Raw genomic sequence first — 18,789 nt, forward strand, 5'->3', positions numbered from 1 at the left:
GGAAGCACCGTCAAGAGGCAGGAAAGCTCCCAGCAATGGCCTGCCCTGAGCTGTGTGACTCTGGAAGGATGAGGGCACTGCGTGGGGCTGGGAAAGGGCCAAGACTGCTCTTCCTGTACCTTCTGCAGACTGGGGGCAGCGCAGGTAATGGAAAACCTGCTAGGCACTCAGTGCTGGGGAACACAGAGGTGTCTAGGCAAGGAACTGCCCTCATGGGGCGCACAATCAAATCTAGGAGGTGATTGACCGGGGCCTTGCGTTTATGACCTCGTTCCTGAATGAAAGTGCATTGTATTTACCTTCCCAGATGCACAGTACCAACCTCAGTCCCAAGTGCTCTGAGGACACCCTCCCTGAAGGCTGGGGAGCTGGGCCGGGTTTGGACACAGAGGGCAAAGCAGAGCACCAGGAAGGAGCCAATGATAACACAAAGCCAGGGGAGGGGGTCACCAAAGGGATCTGAGAGAGGAGCACGACACTATCTTCTAAGGGCAGACAGGCACATGTAGGGTTGGAGAGGGCAAAGAAAACCGAGAGGCGTGGTTACAACTGCTCCCGTTTCTGCTGTCTCTGACCTGGTGCTGTTCACACCACGGGACTGCATCCAGGGCCCTGTGCGCCCCAAGATGGGAGCCCCTAGGGGGCTTCACGTCAAATTCACAGCAGTGTCCACAGCCTGGCCTGGCACGTGGCAGGAGCTGTACTAAGTGAGAACCCCAGCCTGAAGGGTGGTGCAGGCCCTGGGAGCAGCACAAGGCTAGGAGTGGTGCAGCGCACAGAGATTCAGGAACTCGGCCTCCCCGCAGGCTTAGCACCAGACCGGACTCACAGCAGGTGCTCAGTCGTGCAGACAGGAGCAGAAGAGGGGATGCAGGGGCAGAGCAGGGGGCTGGAAAAGCCATCTGAGGTGGACTCTGGGAACATCTGTCCCAACAAGTAAGGACACAGGGCCTCAGAGACACAGGACTGTGGCTTCAAAACACAGAGCTGTCTGTGACTGGACATCTGAGCAGACCTGGGCCAGTGATCTGAGTCCCCCCTCCAACCTGGGCTTATTATTTTGGGGGTGGGGGGGGGCTGGTTTCTTTAGAAGGACCTGCACTGACCTTGGCCCCGTAGCGAAGCCTCAGCCTCTCCCTGATCAGCAGCCCTTTGACCAGCAGCTTCCAGTTCCCTAGGGCCCGCTTCTCCTTTTTCTATCAGCAAAGTGAAATGGAAGAACAGAATATGTTAAGTAATGCCATTTTCAGGGAAAATGTCAAGATGGAACCTGTGAACATACATACGTAAAGACACAGATAACATTTTAGTTAAAAAATGCTTTCTAAATCCTACCAAGTCGCAGTTTAAAATTGGTGTGATTTATAAAGTGATACATACAAAAGGCACTAAAACTAAAAGCTTTTTTGTTTCCGACTCTAAAATTTTTAGGGGAGGAGGTTGCCCAGAACCTGGACCATGGACAATTCCTTTTAACAGGCAGGTGTCACAGAAGGGGCGCGGTCCCTGGAGCTGAGCCAGGCAGACGTGGACAGTGAGAGTGGACTCTGATGCAGGCAGGACCCTGTTCTGTCAGCGCTGGCTCCCCAGGGCGCCTTCCATGAGGTCAGAGCTGGGAAGAGCTTTAGAGCACACTCTCCTCTTTCACACGGTGCAAGCGAGGTCCCTGCCCCACCGTGTGCTTGCTGTCCGCCATTCTGGTCCCCCCTCAGACCCCCAGGCCCACCCTGGCCACGCTGCTCACCTCCTTCTCCTTCTTTTCAATGAGCGCCTGCTCTTTTTCCCAGGCGGCCAGGAGCACGTCTTTGTATTCCTCGCAGACTATGTACCCATCAGTTCTGTGGGGATGCAGCACAGTTGGTCTTCCTTAAGCCTGCCTCCTGCTCCAGCCTCTCCTCCTCCCCTTCACAGAGGACAGTGGGCCGCTCCTAAGCACTTGGGGCCCTGAAGGTCAGCAGGTCCACAATTCTGGCCACCGCTGCTAATGGACACCCCCCACGCAGAGAAAGGTCTGTGGACATGGGCCCTATATCTCCTCCCCCAGGTCCTGCCTAAGAGAGCTGGAGCGCCTCCCTCTCCCCACTGCATGGCAGGACAGAAGGAAGGATGCTGAGCCTGCCAGGTCACCTGTGACCAGCCCCAGGAACAGCGTTGTAATTCAGCATTAATTAGGATGCTGGTTTCACTGGTTTGACTGCCCCTGGATAGAAGCCAGAGTAAACGTGTAAATGTGAAAGATAAAGTGTTAAGATGGATTTTGCAAATCCAGAGTAAACCATGACAGGGAGAGATAGTGGGCTTCAGCGCTACATCAACTTCCCGTATCCTCCCGTGCCTCCTTCTGGCCTCCATGGGAGGTCCCTCACGCACACGGGATGGCAGTAGCCTCCATGGAAATCGAAGCCAGTGACGGCCTGGACACAGTCGATGTCCAGCTTGCGGGCCACACGGTGCAGATTGGGCAGGTTCAGTTGGACACAGCCGACAGGCATCATGCTGGGCAGGAAGAGGTACACGTTCCCAAATTCATTCCGGGGGACCTGCGGAGGGTGGCACACCAGGTCTGGCCAGCTGTAGAGCAGAGTGGCCCGGTCCCGCCCTACTGGGCACTGCCCTTACCTTCCCGTCAACAGCCACAGGCGGCTGGTACTCCTCTGTCTGCCACTGGCCAAACAGGCCTAGGTCATTTTGGTCCTGCAGCTGGGGCTCAGCAAGGCGGGCTTTCCGGGCCCGGTTAGAAAAGCCTTTCACCATCTACACCAGAGGAAACAGCCAGTTCACCACAAGGGCTGCCCCGTCCCGGGTGCTTACTGTACACCAGCATGGTGCTCGGTGCTGTACAGCTGTCCCCTCACTTAACCCCACAACAAACCTGAGACGGGTGTGCTTTTTCTCCCCTTGTCCGACTGCTAGGCCCACTAGCACTCCGACTCCCACCAGCCAACGTCAGAGTGCCCGCTGTCCCAGGCACTGTTCTCAGGGCTTTATGTGTCTTCTTTAATCTTCTCGACAAACCCAGGAGGGAGGTCCTAGCACCATCTCCACTTTACAGATGACCACCCTAAGAGGTGTCAATGGTTCACCTAGTGACACAGCGCCTAAGGCCAGAGCCTGTGCTTTTACCAGCCATGCCATCTTCCATACTTTCATCACTGCAAGGGAAGCTGGCACACAGAGACGAAGTCACTGACTTAATGCTGGGTAAGTGACAGGGCCAGGACCGAGACCCAGAGACCTGTGTCATGTGCCCGGGAAGGCACGGACAGTCTGGGACCCCCAGCAAGCTCCCCTACAAATGTGTACTTGCCCACACCAAAACTCTCCCTGTGGAGGGAAGGGGTGAAAGGCATGGGGGACTGGCAAGGAGAAGGCTGCATAACTTCCACGAGGAGTGCCGCTGGGGGGGAAAGCGCTGGCTCCAGGCCGCAGGCACAGCTGCCTCAGTGAAGGGCTGACAAACTTCTTCTGGAAAGGGCCACGAACAGCCTCTGTCACATATTCTTTCTTTCTCTCTTTTTACAACCCTTAAAAAATGTAAAAACCATTCTGAGATCAAGGGTGCCACCAGAAGAGGACCCAGGATGGATGTGACCTGCGAGCTGTGCCTGCTGACCGCTGCTCTAGCAGCCATTCCAGCCCTGGCCTCTGGGCATGCCATCTCCGTCACCCCTGCGGCCTGATAATCCCTTTCTGAGGAAACTATCCACCCAGCATCGTTCAGTAAACATCAGCGAACATCTATTACAAGCCATGCCATGACACCCGTCCTCAGGGGCAGAGAAGGGGCAGTCTGTTTTCGCAGGCTCCTGTAGGGAGACGAGAAGATGGCAATTCAGCGTGAAGAGGACGCGTGGAATGCGGCCCAGAGGCGGGGCCCCTCGCCCAGCCCTGAGGAGGGGCAGGCTAAGACAGGCTGCTCAGAACAGGCCACATTGGAGCCGGGTCTGAAAGGGCCCAGAGGGGCCAGTCAGGTGAACAGGGCTGGGGAGAAGGGACCAAAGGGACACAGAAGTGTGAGCACACGAGTATCTGGGGACTGTGGAAGTCATCTGACACACAGGAGGAAGCATGTGGAGAGGAGGCAGGCACCAAAGCACCACGGGTCTCTGTGCCATTGGACAGACACGGGCATCTAGGTGGGCTAAGGGCAGACTACACACGCAGTGCCACTCACGGCTCTGTGTCTCAGAAAGATCCCGTGACTGCGATGCCGGGAACGGACTGAGGGGCTGGGCCAGAGGCGGGAAAGTGGTTGTAATCCAAGCAAGAGACAGTGAGGCAGGGGCTGGAGCTGGGGCAGCAGAGCTCAGGACAAGGGAAGGACTTGAGATCTGGGATTATTCTAGAACTGTGCTAATAGGATAGGCACCAGTCACACATGGCCCTGAACATGCGAAACATGGCCAGTCTGCATGGAGGTGTCCTGAAAGAGAAACACACTCCAGATATTTCAAAGCCTTAATAAAAAAGGAATGCAAAATATCTCATTAATGTTTCAAGATACTACATGTTAAAATGACAACATTTCAGATATATTTGAATTTAAATATGTTAAAATTCCACCTGTTTCTTTTAAAGTTTTGAAGATGGCTACTAAGAAATTCAAATCTGGGGCCAGCCCTGTGGCCGAGTGGTTAAGTTCGTGCGCTCCGCTGTGGGCGGCCCAGTGTTTCATCGGTTCGAATCCTGGGCACGGACATGGCACCGCTCATCAAGCCATGCTGAGGCAGCGTCCCACATGCCACAACTAGAAGGACCCACAACTAAGAATATACAACTCTGTACTGGGGGGCTTTGGGGAGAAAAAGGAAAAAAAAACCCAAGAAATTCAAATCTGTGGCTCATATATATTTCTCTTAGACAGTGCTGCTGCAGAATGAAGCAACTGTTATTTGATAAGGAGCACAAAAGCAAGCTGAGGCTCTCTGGGAAAGCCCGCTGCTCCTGCGGGCCCAGGCAGGCAGCGAGCGTGACGCCCTCAAGCCTGTGGCTGACGTCACTGGCTCCCACCGCCCGCAGCCCCTCCCCGACACTGAGGCCTCTCCACACCCCCCAGCTCCCCAGTGTCCCACCCAAACAGCTTCTCCTGGGGGTCTGAGAAAGAAAAGCAAAGGTGCCTCTGTGCCCTGCCTCTGTCCTCCCCTGGCTGCGTGTCCCTGGAAAGCCTCTGCGGCCCTGTGCTGAGCTCATGTTTCTACAGGCAGCTGCCCCGACTCAGTGGGGCAGCACACAGTGAGAACGACCGCTGGGACTGTTGTCGGGCGCTGCCATCCCAAGGACCGTAAGCTTTGGACAAGCCATCTCCCCTCTCTGAGCTCCTGTTCTCTCCTCTGTAAGAGGCGCGTCATCATGCTAACTCCTGTGGTGGTGAAGTCTCCACAGAGACCACACGCATGCAAAACAAGTGGGGAGTTCTGACACACAAGGCAACGCGGAGGACAGCGTGCACGCAGGCAGGATGCTGGCCCTGGAACGACTCAGTGACAGTTCCCATCACAGTGCCTCGGAGCAGAGACGGGCACCCGGGAGTCTGAGCGCTGCCTTCCCGCCAAGGGTTCTTGCTGCTCTGGAGGAGCCATCTGACCACCTCTTCCCTCAGGTAATATAATTCCCCTGCTTTTCTCCTCCTCTAATCCTCCCCAAGCCGACATGCAGACCGGGTGCCTATCCCGGGCATGTGCTGCTCTGCCCTCAGGCCCCTGCTTACCTTGTAGGGCACTTCTCCAAGCCTCACCACCCTTGCTTGTTTTAGCCACGTGTCCCTGGAGTGCAGGGTGTGCACGCAGTCCCTGCAGGAGCCAACAGGGGGAGACAAAGGACAGACTCAGGCCACACTGCCTGATGAGCACCGTGCACTGCACGCAGAGGGACTGCGGGACCCTGCCGCCTCACGTCCCCTCCCAGGAGAGGGAAAATCCCAGCCCGACTCTCCTCAGGCCTGCTTCGGAGGGAACCAGGGCGTTAGGCAGACAGCTAACCTGGACTTCCTGTCTCCTGGGAGCAGTGTCCATTACACATCCTAACCTGAACGGGGGGGGGGGGGAGCCTCACACCCGCCTTCGCCTCTCCTCCCAGAGTGAGAGTCCCTCTGCAGCCCCAAGGGCAAAGTAAGAGCCAAGCAGTGCAGGCGAGTTTCCGCACCCCCCGCGAGGGCCTGGTTTGCTGCTAAACACTAGAGGTGGGGGAGGGACAGGCGTCCAAAGATGGGGCAGCAAATCCAAAAGGAGACCACACAGGACCCACAGTAAGCTAAGAAATCACCGTGGAATTAAGATCCACGCACATGGAACAGTCAAATAATCCCTGTGATTACAGGGAGACATCCTCTGGCTTCACCCTCCTTCCAGAGCTAAAGCAATCTCTTCTTTAGTGTGCAGCCCTGAACTCGGCCCAGAGATGGGGCTCCAAAGAGCAAGGGCACCAAGTTTCCTCCAGGGCAGAAATCAGGCCCTCAGCTACCCAAGTCTGAGGCCGACGTTCACTCACAGTACAAGGGACACGGGTCGAACCTCCTCTGTGCCACTGCCTAGCAGGGTGACCCTGAACAAGTCACTTTCCCTTCCTGAGCCTCAATATCCTCCTCCATCCATCAGGGATAATGAGCTGTCCTCTCTGCCTTGCAAGGCTGCTGGAAAGACCAGACCCTTTCCAGGGCCTGGAGCAGGGCTCTGTCCACAGCAGCACCCTCTCAGAGCCGAGAGCTCCACCTACGCTCCACTGAGGGCTGCATTCTGCCTGAAGGAGTAATGATGTCAAGGTCATGGTCTTCAGATAGGAGCAGGGAAGGCGTGGGGTGGGGGTTGGGGGGTGGGGAGGGTGCAGGTGGGCATCTTCTGGACATTCCCAAAGAGAGCAGCACAGAAGTAGACATGGCCCTCTCTAAATCTCAACTTTCTAATCACTTAATACCCGTTAGGACAGCTACTATCAAAAAACAGAAAATACGTGTTGGCAAGGATGTGGCGAAATTGGGACCCCCTGCACTCTCTCTAATGGTGGGAATGTAAAACGATACAGCCATGGTGGAAAAAAGTACATCAGTTCTTCAAAAAGTAAAGAGAATTACCATATGATCCAGCAAACCCACTTCTGGGTAAAGATCCCTAAGAACTGACAGCAGGATCTCAAAGAGACATTTGCACACCCGTGTTCACAGCAGCACCAGTCACAACAGCCACAAGAGGAAGCAACCCAAGTGCTGTTGATGGATGCCAGTCACAAAAGGACAAATACTGAGTCCACTCATATGAGGTCCCTAGAGCTGTCAAATTCAGAGACAGAAAGTAGAATGGGGGTTGCTGGGGCCTGGGGGAGGGAGGAAAGGGGAGCTGGTGTTTAAATGGGGACAGAGTTTCAGCTTGGGAAGATGAAAGAGTTCTGCAGATGGATGGCGGGGATGGTTACACAACAATGTGAGTGTACTTAACGCCACCCAACTGTACGCTTAACTATGATTAACTGGTGAATCTTGTTATGTGCATTTTACTATATTAAAAAAAAAGTCGACCTCTAACGCTTCTCCCATGACTGACAAGGTCTCTGTGGACCATGCCGGCCTCTGCCCAGACTTCCTCTCTCCCAACCGCGGGAGGAAGCCCGTGCCCTCTCACTTCTGTCAGGGTGGCCCGGCCCCCGGCAGCCTTTGACTGCTGACAGCTGAGGCCTGACAGGTGTGGCCCTTCCTGGTGTGGAACAGAACACTCCAAGGAAGGCCCTGAACGCAGGGTCCAGGGTGACTCCCCGCAGGGCCGACGCGCAGGAGGCGGTCCCCAGTCAGAGGACCCAAACCACCTTTGCGTGTGGGTCTCCTTGTTTCTGTTTTCACTTTCTTTTCCCACATATTAAGAACATCATCTATTTTTTGGTCTTGCATTTCAACGTTTTTAAAAATGACTTTTCTTTTTCTTGCTATTTTTTAAAAGTTCTGCTATTTTTATTTTTTGCTTACCTGAAATTTAAATCATTAAGATTTTTTCAGTTTTAATTTTGTACATATTTTACATTCATTTTCTACTCTAATTCCTTTCCCCCTTCTCTAGCAATTCCTTTTTACTGTGGATAAAATATACATAAAATTTACTTAACCATTTTTAAGTAATCGGTTCAGTGGTATTATATCAAATCCTTTAATTCTTCCCTTTTGTATGTTTTTAACTTATACTTGAGGGGTGTTTTCAAGTGCCCAACATAAACCCTATCCGTCCTACTTTTTATTTTTCCCCTGTACCTTATTTTTCCCCTGCTGGTCTTTTAATCATTGTTTTAATTTTCAAGCTTTAATCTCTTCTACGCATCACACACCCAAGAGCGCACACTCGCTCTAAAGCTCCTCCCATCTGACAGTGAGAGGAGCTGACATCACTAGCCCCTTGCCTGGGGAGACGGCCAATCCCAGGCCACAGGAAGCCCATGAGGCCACACACCTGGAGTAGACAGCTTCTCCGCGACAATACCCGAGGATGGCGGCCGTCTCGGGATAGATGGCCTCGAATTTCAGGAGGTGCCTCTTGAGGGCGTACAGAGGGTGGTTCTTGTACGTGCCAATCGCAGTGGGCAAAGGCTGGTCCAGGTGCTTCGCCTGAAACTGCAAAGGCCAGAGAGACAACGCTGAGCATGCTGTGCAGAGGAGCAGGTCTGAGGCAGGTAGTCCTCAGACCAACTTGTTCTGACTACAGACGGCTGACCAGAGGTCTCATGAGAACCAATGACTGTGGAACACTGCGTCTGTAGTGATGGCCACTAAGTAGGTTTTACATAAATCAAAAGCTATGAAGAATCAAGTACTTCTGTGGCTCGTGGCAATGTTGGAAAGCCACCTAAACTATCCCCAACCCTTAGACACCTTTGTCAGCCCCAGCAGATCAGCGCCTGCTTATGAAAGAGCTTCAAGGAAGAAAGACACGCAGCTTTCTTCAGGAAGGAGGCCTTACCTCCAAGTGACATCCCTATTCTGCAACACAGCTCTACTTGTCTCAGCTCTCACAGGAAACCCTGCAGCCTTCCTTAGTGCACTCTAATTGCTCTCTCTTCTCTGGGCACTTCTTCAAGGGTTCTGATTTCTCAGTGGGCAATTCCACTGCTGTAAGTCACATCCCATTCGCCAAGATCTCCTAAGCTTTCCCTTAGCATCTCCTGAAAACCCCGACACATTCGTGAAGACTGGCAATGTGGAGTCACTAGGAGTAGGAGCAATCCTTTGCACGGTCAGCTTCCACTACAGATACCTTCACTAGGTTAGTCATGACAGCTCTGCACAATTCCCATTTCACTCGTCCTTTCTAAGCAAAATGAGCCAGGAACACCCCCGGAGCAAGCTCTCAAAGCCCTGCATGCTACAGGGCACGCTACATGAACCCATGCCACACCATCTGAGGACTGGGAATAACTTCCCAGCAAGTCGGCACGTCCCCATGTGGAAACGCCAGCCCCACCCAACACCACAATGCTGGGCACAAGCAGCTCAGGCCTTCTTCCTGGTCAGAGGTTGGTCCTAAGACCAAGCGAGACACTGTGTTCTGTTTAAGAAGTCTGTTTCCTAGTGTGCCTTCTCAGCAGACTGAGGCTATCTCCTGCTCCCGAGTCCTGCCCTCCCCAGGAGATGAGTGTTCTAGGTCAGGGGAGAGGTGTCTGTGCTTGTGCGTGTGCATGCTGAGCAGGTGGCGTAAGAGCTCTACTGAAGACGTTTTCTGCTTTCCTTAGGACTATTTACTAGGTGACTTGCATAAACTACTTTAAAGTTCCAAATTTATAACCAGGCAATAATTAAAAGTATACAAGCTTCAAAGCCAGACAGACCCAGGTTCAAATACCAAGTCAGTTAACCTGTCAGATCCTAAAGGTTTAACTGATAAGTTAAGGCAATAATAACCCCAGCTTTACAGAGTTGTTGTGACAATTAAATGAGCTACACTAAAAGTATGCAACAAAGTGCTGGGCACACACTAGTTGCTCAAAAATGAGAATAACCGGAATAATCCAACAGGGTCTCAGAGCCCATGGAAGCCAGCACCTTACCTCCAAGTCTTCTTTCTTTTCCCTTTCCACACACGGGCTCTGGTATGGTCTCAAGGTGCTGGCCCACCACTGGGCGTCAACCCGGTACTTGCGGGTCACTGTCATCCAGGCTGGGTCGTACCTCTGGGTGACATCCCGGACCCAGCCATCACTGTCGATGCCCACGACGTAGGTCATGGGTTTGGTAGCATATCTGTAACAGGTTAGAGGCTGGCCCACCACACCGTGCACACAGTCCACACACATCCACTTTTCCTCCTGCTCACAGAACACTTCCAGCCACTGGTCTACACCAGCTGCTTTCCCTCCTTCGGCCTCCTCACCTTCATGGTGAATTTTCTTGCCTTTTTTACTCTTACTGCTTGAAGAGCTTGAGGATGTTGCTGGAAAGCCAGGATTCTTAGGGTGTCTTCCATGTTGGGTCCTAGAGTCACTCTTGGACTCTGTCTTTGTCCTCTGAGGGGCCCGGGCCCTCCTCCGCCTCAGAAGGCCAGGCTCAGAATCCTCATCAGATGAATGTTGGGCTTCCTCACTGGAGAGCTCAAAGTCAGAGCCACTGCCAGCCTTGTCACTCCCACTCTCTTCTTTGTAAGACACCCTGGAGGCCACCCGCCGCTCCTGGGCACGCAGCCGTCTCGGGGTGTGCTCCTCCCGCGCCCCCGCCTCTCCCTCCTCTTCCCCACTGGAGGAGGGGTCCCTCCGTTTCCGTCCACCTGCTGCTGGCTTGCTCCTCTTCCCTTTGGTGCCTGGATTGCTAGTGCCCTCAGAAGAGGTTTCCTCTTGTCTGGTTCCTCTGCTGGTCTTTGGTTTGGTTTGGTTTTCTGGAACTTGGCTGGAAGTTTGTGAGGAGCCTCTGGGACCCTCTGTGGATCTCTCCTTGGAAGGTTTCTTTCCCTTAAACAGAATAGAAAATTTGGCTTTTTCTTTTTTGCTAATGCTATGATAGAGATCCTGTAATCTAATGGGGCTAGGTCACTGGCTAGAGAACCAGCATAGACAAGATGTCCCCAGCTCACTATGATGGACTGGCTATCCTTTAGGATTACAAGAACGCATGTGCTAAAATCTACAGCTCCTTAGATAGGCCACAATGTAATTCTTTTCACTCTAACGTGTAGCAGAGGGAAAAGAGCTCAGGATGTGGAAACAGACAAACCTGGGGTCACAATCCAGTTCTGCTTCTCATTTGTTACGTGATTTAGGTCATTTATGTCACCTGAGTCTCAGTTTCCTCAGCAGTAACACAGTCACGTGTCGCTAAACGACAGAAATACACTCTGAGAACTGTCGTAGGCGATTTTGTCGTTGTGCGAACATTCGAGTGTACTTACACAAAGGCAGATGGTGTAGACCGCTACACACCAAGACTGCACGGTTCTAATCTTACGGGACCACCATCTGCATGCGGTCTGTCACTGACTGAAATGCCACTACACAGTGCGTGACTGCAATACCCACCTCACACACAAGGCATTGTGCAAACAAACACTGCCAGACGTAATAAACTTGCAGCATTAAGAATACATCAGCCAGCCCTGGTGGCCTAGCGGTTAAGATGCGGCACTCCCATCACCACAGCGTGTGTGCGATCATTTCTCACTCAAGGAACCACACCAGCTGCCTGTCGGCTGTGTGCTGCTGTGCTGCTGGAAGCTGCACTACTGGTATGTCAAACAGCAGGGTCACCCATGGTGGACAGGTTTCAGCAGAGCTTCCGGACTCAGACAGACTAGGAAGAGGGACCACACACTTCCGAAAAAATGGGCCATGAAAACCCTACGAACAGCAGTGGAGCACTGCCTGATGCAGCGCCAAAAGGTGAGGGGATGGCGCAGAAAGGCCGGGCAGGGTTCCGCTCTACGGTACACAGGGTCGCGGGGAGTTAGAACTGACTCAACAGCACTAACACAACAACACATTAAGAATACGGAAATTACTGAAATCAATTCTGGACCAGCAAGTTTCAGAAAACACCAACACCCTAGAGAGTACAGTGCTTAGCCTCCCTCTTAGGTGATGACAGAATTCAGAGTCCTTTCCGCTTCATCACTCCACGCCGCTGACAAGGAGGACGGGTACCATCCACTGTGCTCCGGAACAGAAACCAAGGCACCACAGAGCCCAGCCCTCGAGCAGGCCCCGTTGCGCATGCAAAGCTCAGACTGCTAGATGCTCCTTCACGTGTCTTCCAGCACAGAGCATGTGCAAAGCAGGCTCAAAGGAACCACGCCCCAGGAACACCGACCCTTAAAACAGTCTAACGACCAATTTATTTTTTAAGTTGATCATTTCTCACTCCTCCCTGTAACGACCCCTTTCTCTGGAAGCTTCGAGAACTTCACCTTTGCTGCTGATAACTTCAGGGGAATTGGCTGCAGAGACAATACCAGCCGGGTTGGGAGCTGCAGGGCCCGGAGAATCAGTAAAAATATCTGTAATAAAAAAGAATAACACATTTATCCTAAAAAAAAATTACGAACTTAATTAATGCAATGCTGTTTGTTGCAGAGCTTGTTTACAACAGGGCAAAGTGAGAAACAACCAAACTGTCTACCTACAGGAGTCCGGAACCCACGGCACTAGTAAAAATGATGCTGCAGAATGTACCTTTGCAGAAAAATGGGAAAATGTTCACTGGATATTAAGGAAAAAGAGAAACTTGTTTTGTGTGTGTGTGTGTGTGTGTGTGTGTGTGTGGAACATTGGGGCCCTGAGCTAACACCTGTGCCAATCTTCCTCTATTTTATGTGGGATGTCACCACAGCATGGCTTGACGAGAAGTGCTAGCTCTGCATCTGGGATCCAAACCTGCAACCCTGGGCCACCAAAGTGGAGTGCACGAACTTAACCACTACGACACAGGGGTAGCCCTAAGAAGTTGTTTTTGGTTTTTGTTTTTTTTTTTTAAAGACTTTATTTTTCCTTTTTCTTCCCAAAGCCCCCCAGTACGTAGTTGTATATTTTTAGTTGTGGGTCCTTCTAGTTGTAGCATGTGGGATGCCACCTAAGCATGGCTTCATGAGTGGTATGATGTTCGTGCCCAGGATCTGAACTGGCAAAACCCTGGGCCGCCGAAGTGGAGCAGGAGAACTTAACCATTTGGCCATGGGGCCGGCCCCTAGGAAGTTTTTCTTTTTTAATGTGTAATATTAACTGTCGTAAAAAAGAATTATACATAAATATGAGCATATAAGTATATTTGGAAAAGGATTCATATATTGGGTTATGGGCATTTACAGATGGGTTTCTTTCTCAGCTTACCTATCTTCTGATTGTTCTGTAATCAATATATGTTGTGTTTGTGATTAAAATAAAATAATAAAACAAAATATCACTTTGAGAAGGAAAAACAGAAAACATCATTATCCTCAGATCCCCAAAGTCTACTCCCTATATTCCGTTTTCCCCACGAAGAGTCTTTCAACTGGAGGCTGCATTTCTAAAGCTTCTGTTCACTTGTAAGGATGGGAGCCTGCTCAGGGGAATTAACCTCCCAGACAGCCGGCGACAAAGCACCTGAGCAAGATCCTCCTACACGAGCGCAGGGTGCCACTCTCTCCCACGAGTTACCATAACGCCCTACTGAGGAAGACAGAGGTGAAAATCAGAAACAGGAAGGCAGGTTTCCCGCAAAAAGCCACATTATATGTTGAGAAAAATAATTATTTTTGCCTTGTTTCTTCTGGAGTTAAAAACAGGGGGGGATGAGAAAACATCAAATAAACCCAAGTTGAGAGACACTCCACAAAATTCCTAAGCAGTGCTCTTCGAAAGCGTCAAGGTCATGAAACACAAGGGAAGACTGAGACCTGTCTCACACTGGAAGAGACTAAGGAGACACGACAGACAATGCCCATGAGGTCCTGGCTCCGATCCTGGAACAGAAAGAGGGCATTAGTGGAAAAACTGGGAGAATCTAAATCTATCCATGGTTTAGCTGACAACAAATTATTAACTAATTGGTACAATTAATACTGTACCCACATTAATTTCTTAGTTTCTGAGTGTACAGCATGGCAAAGGAGCACAGATCCAAGTAAGAGTCTGGATACCTGAGTATTCACCAACTAGCTGAGTGACTTCTCCAAACCTAGATTTCTTCATCTGTAATAATCCCTGCCTCGTCTTCCTCCCAGGACTATAAAGAAGATTAAACAGATCACGTATGTGATGGTCTCTGGAAGGAATCTGGTGCCACACAAATGTACATGGTCATCAGCTTTAACAAGTAATCTGTCACTATGTGTTACTGAGGAAAAAAAATTCAAGTTACAAAACTGAATGATTCCTATAAAAAATTCGATAACCTAGATGAAACGGACAAGTCCTAGAAACATACAAATTACCAAAACTGACTCAAGAAAAAACAGAAAATCTGAACAGACTAGTAATAAGAGATTGAATCAGGAATCAAAAACCTCCCAACAAAGAAAAGTCCAGTACCACATGGCTTCACTGGGGAATTCTACCAAACATTTAAAGAAGAATTAACAACAATCCTTCTCAAACTCTTCCAGAAAACAGAAAAGGAGGAATACTTCCTATCTCGTTCTATAAGGCTACCATTACCCTGATACGAAAACCAGACAGATATCACAAGAAAACTACAGACCAATATCCCTTATGAATTATAGATGCAAAAATCCTTAACAAAATACTAGCAAACCAAATCCAACAGCATATTAAAAGTTATACACCACGACCAAGTGGGATTTATCTCAGAGATGCAAGGGTGGTTCAATGAGAAAATCAAAGTAATACCTTATATTAGTACAATGGAAGGAAGAAAAACCACATGATCATCTCAATTACACAGAAAAAGCATCTGAAAGAATCCAACACAGTTTCATGATAAAAACACTCAGCAAACTAGAAATAGAAGGGAACTTCTTCAACATGGTAAGGAGCATTTATGAAAACCCACAGCTAGCAAGATACTCAATGGTGAAAGAGTGAAGCTTCCCCCCGAAGATCGGGAACAAGACACGGACGCCTGCTCTCACCACTGCTGTTCCACTCTGCACTGAAGTGCTAGCCAGAGCAACTGGGCAAGAAGAAGAAACAAAAGTTATCCAAACTGGAGAAGAAGTAAAACTACTTCTATTCACAGACGGTAATATCGTATATATAGAAAATCCCAAAGAACGCACAAGAAAGCTACCAGAGCTAACAAATGAATTCAGCAGTCGTACGGTGTAAGAGCAACACAAAAAACCAGCTGTTTCTTTACACCTGCCACGAATGATCCAAAAAGGAAATTAACAAAACAATACCACTTACAACAGCATCAGAAAGAATAAAACTCCTAGGAACTAATTTAATCAGAGATGAAAGACACGTACACTGAAACTACAAGATACAGCTGAAAGAAATTACAAACACAAATAAAGGGAAGGACATGCATGTTTATGCGCAGGAAGACTTCACACTGTCTTGACGGCAATGCTGCTCGAGCCGATGCACAGGCTCGGTGTAAGCCTATCACCAGCCCACGGCCTCGTCTGCAGGAATGGAAAAGAGACCATCAAATTCACGTGAAACTACAAGGGGCCTCGAACGGCTAAAACACATCATAAATGAAGAACAAAGGTGCACTCACACTTCCTGATTTCAAAACTTACTACAAAGCTATAGTAATCAAAACTGGGTGGTAATGGGGTCAGGACAGACACGCAGACCAATGGCATCAACGGAGAGGCCAGAAATTAAGCCGCATGTCTGTGGCCAACTGATTTTTGACAAGGGTGTCAAGACCACTCAGTCCCTACAGGAAAACTTGTCTCGTCAACAAACAGCAAAAATAATACCACAGAGTTGAAAGAACAGTCTCTTCAACAAATACTGCCAGGACAACTGGCCATCCACAGACAAAAGAGAATGAAGATGAACACCTGCCTCACAATATAGACAAACACTAACTCAAAACAGACGAAAGACATAAACGTAAGAGCTAAAACTATAAAACTCTGAAGAAAATACAGGAGGAAATCTTCGTGACCTTGGATTTGGCAATGGATTGTTAGCTATGACACGAAAAATATAAGGAAGAAAAAAAAATTGAAAAATTGGACTTTGGCAAAATTAAACTTTTGTGCATCAAAGGACTTTATCAAGGAAGTGAAAAGACAACCTACAGAATGGGAGAAAATATTTGCAAAGCATGTATCTGATAGGTGTCTAGTATCTAAAATATATAAAGAACTCCTATAACTCAACAAAAGACAAAGAATCCAATTAAAAAAAGGGCAAAGGATGGGGCTGGCCTGGCGGCAGAGCAGTTAGGTTTGCATGCTCCACTTCAGCAGCCTGGGGTTCGCTGGTTCAAATCCCTGGCACGGACTCACACTGCTTATTGAGCCATGCTGTAGCAGGTGTCCCACATATTAGGTGGAGGAAGATGGGTGCAGATGTTAGCTCAGGGCCAGTCTTCCTCAGCAAAAGGAGGAGGATCAGTGGCAGATGTTAGCTCAGCGCTAATCTTCCTCAAAAAAAATGGGCAAAGGACCTGAATAGACATTTCTCCAAAGAAAATATACAAACGGCCAATACACACGTGAAAAGGCACTAATCATCATTAGTCATCAGGGAAATGCACATCAAAACCACAATGAGATACCACTTCACACCTATGAGGATGAGTATACTCACAAAAATGGCAAATGACAAGTGTTGGTGAGGATTTAGAGAAACCGGAAGCCTTGTACATCACTGGTGGGAAGGTGAAATGGTGCAGCTGCTGTGGAAAACAGTTCGGCAGTTCCCCAAAAAGTTAAACACAGAATTACCATACAACTTCCACCCCTAGGTAGAAACCCAAAAGAACTGAAAACAAGTACTCAAATAAATAAATGTACACACGTGTTTATAGGCGTACTCTTGACAAGAGCCAAAAGGTGGAAAGAGCCATCAACTGATGTCCATCAACTGAGGAATGGATAAATAAAATGTGGTCTATCCATTCAATGGGATATTATTCAGCCATTAAAAAACCGAACTGCAGACACATACTACAAATGTGGATGAACCCTGAAAACATGCTAAGTGAAAGAAGCTAGACAAAAGGTCATGTATCATATGATTTCTTTTCTATGAAACATCCAGAATACACAAATTCAGAGAGACAGGATGCAGACTGGTGGCTGCCAAGTGCTTAAGGGGGTGGTAGGAGGAGGTAGAACGGGGAGGAGCCGTTCAATGGGCTCAGGGTTTCCTTTTGGGGTGGTAAAAATATTCTGGGAATAGCGGTTATGGTTGCACAATACTGTAAATGCACTATATGTCACTGAATTGTTTGCTTTTTTAAAAAACCCCCACAAACAAAGCGAATATATATGTACACAAATACACAGGAATAAAGTCTGGGAGGACAGTACTCAAATATTAATGTTCTTCTCTGGGTGGTGGCATTACAGCATAATTACTGGCCATGCTGGATATCTTAGACTTTTTCAAGCCAAAACAGAAGAAGAGAGGTAAAAATGCCAGTCATTTGGCCTCTAAAGATATAAAAAGTCCAATCTCTGTCCCTAAGCAAACATGAAATCGGGGGCTCAGATACAAATCTGTGCATTAACAGGAATCTTCCAGGGATGAAGACGTATTTCTACCTCTGCTTGTGTTTTCTTCAGACAGAGCCGTACGGAGAGGTACTGCTGGGTGTTTGACGAAGCCCGTCTACACTGACAGCTCTTCGCCACGCCTCCTGGTGGCGGACAGAACGCTCCTCGCTGCGGGCTGCCTCTCAGTGTCATCACCCAAATTGAAAGATACCGAAATGCTTTCTCAAGGAGTCCAGCAGCCAATTCGAAAAAATATTTCCTTGAGACTTTTTTTTTTTAAAGATTGGCACCTAAGCTAACAACTGTTGCCAATCTTTTTTTTTTTTTCCCAAACCCCCCCCCCACACACACACACACAGTTGTATATCTTAGTTGCAGGTCCTTCTAGTTGTGGGATGTGGGACGCCGCCTCAACGTGGCCTGACGAGCAGTGCCATGTCCACACCCAGGATCCGAACCCTGGGCCACCGCAGCAGTGCGCACAAACTTAACCACTCGGCCTCTGAGCCAACCCCTCCTTGGGACTTTTGAACACAATTTCTGAATAGTTACTGGAAACAATTCTAGGCAACTAACTAAAAATTAAGTGCTTTAACACACCAGGATGCCAAGTAATAGAAAGGAAAGATTGCAGGTTTTCAACTCACACACTGGTCCCCATCCTGACTCCAATGCTTGCCAACCGAATGACCCTAAGAAAGTTATCTAGCCTCTCTGAGCTTCAGCACCCTTTTTGTTATTTTATGAGGACTGAATAAGGAAGTATGTGTAAAACATCTGGAACGGCATCTGGCACATGACTGCCATCACCATTAGCTAAGAGTACTAATAAACACAGTGCTGCCGGGAGGAATCACTTACGTGGACCAATTCTTGGTCATCTCGCGCAGAGTAAATAGCAAATCTCCTCTCCAGCGTTGTCTGTAGGCCATCTCGCTCACTGGTTGAAAGGTCTGCGTTAACTGTAAAAGTTCCAATGAACCTGGAGAGAAACCAGGCATCCCGCTGTGTCAGAGGTCAGGGCAAAGAGGAACTCTGTTCTCTCGTGGGCAAGACAATCAGAGGCGGCAGTCTCGGAAGGGAATCGTGAGCCCGCCTGCCTGCGTCCTACTCCTCCCACCCTGTCCGGCTAATTCCTACTCAGCACTGAAGACCCAACTCCGACTTCACCTCCCTAGGGAGCCTTCCCAGCCCCTCAGCTGACAGAAGTGCCTAC

At 49.4% G+C, this 18,789-nt stretch overlaps 1 protein-coding gene across 1 annotated transcript in view; it reads right to left on the reverse strand.

Moving 5' to 3' along the window:
• The window catches only part of XPC (XPC complex subunit, DNA damage recognition and repair factor), a 33,391-nt gene that overhangs the window by 1,049 nt on the left and 13,553 nt on the right, over positions 1–18,789 (reverse strand). Inside the window, exons 7-15 of the mRNA XM_046672861.1 lie at positions 18,435–18,555; positions 12,357–12,446; positions 10,015–10,908; positions 8,424–8,584; positions 5,708–5,789; positions 2,620–2,754; positions 2,371–2,540; positions 1,745–1,838; positions 1,107–1,196 (exon numbers count right to left, since the gene is read on the reverse strand). Coding sequence (XP_046528817.1) covers positions 1,107–1,196; positions 1,745–1,838; positions 2,371–2,540; positions 2,620–2,754; positions 5,708–5,789; positions 8,424–8,584; positions 10,015–10,908; positions 12,357–12,446; positions 18,435–18,555 — 1,837 coding nt within the window. The remainder of the gene's footprint in view (positions 1–1,106; positions 1,197–1,744; positions 1,839–2,370; positions 2,541–2,619; positions 2,755–5,707; positions 5,790–8,423; positions 8,585–10,014; positions 10,909–12,356; positions 12,447–18,434; positions 18,556–18,789) is intronic.

This window comes from Equus quagga, chromosome 1 (assembly GCF_021613505.1).
Source record: "Equus quagga isolate Etosha38 chromosome 1, UCLA_HA_Equagga_1.0, whole genome shotgun sequence".
NCBI classification, from domain to species: domain Eukaryota; kingdom Metazoa; phylum Chordata; class Mammalia; order Perissodactyla; family Equidae; genus Equus; species Equus quagga.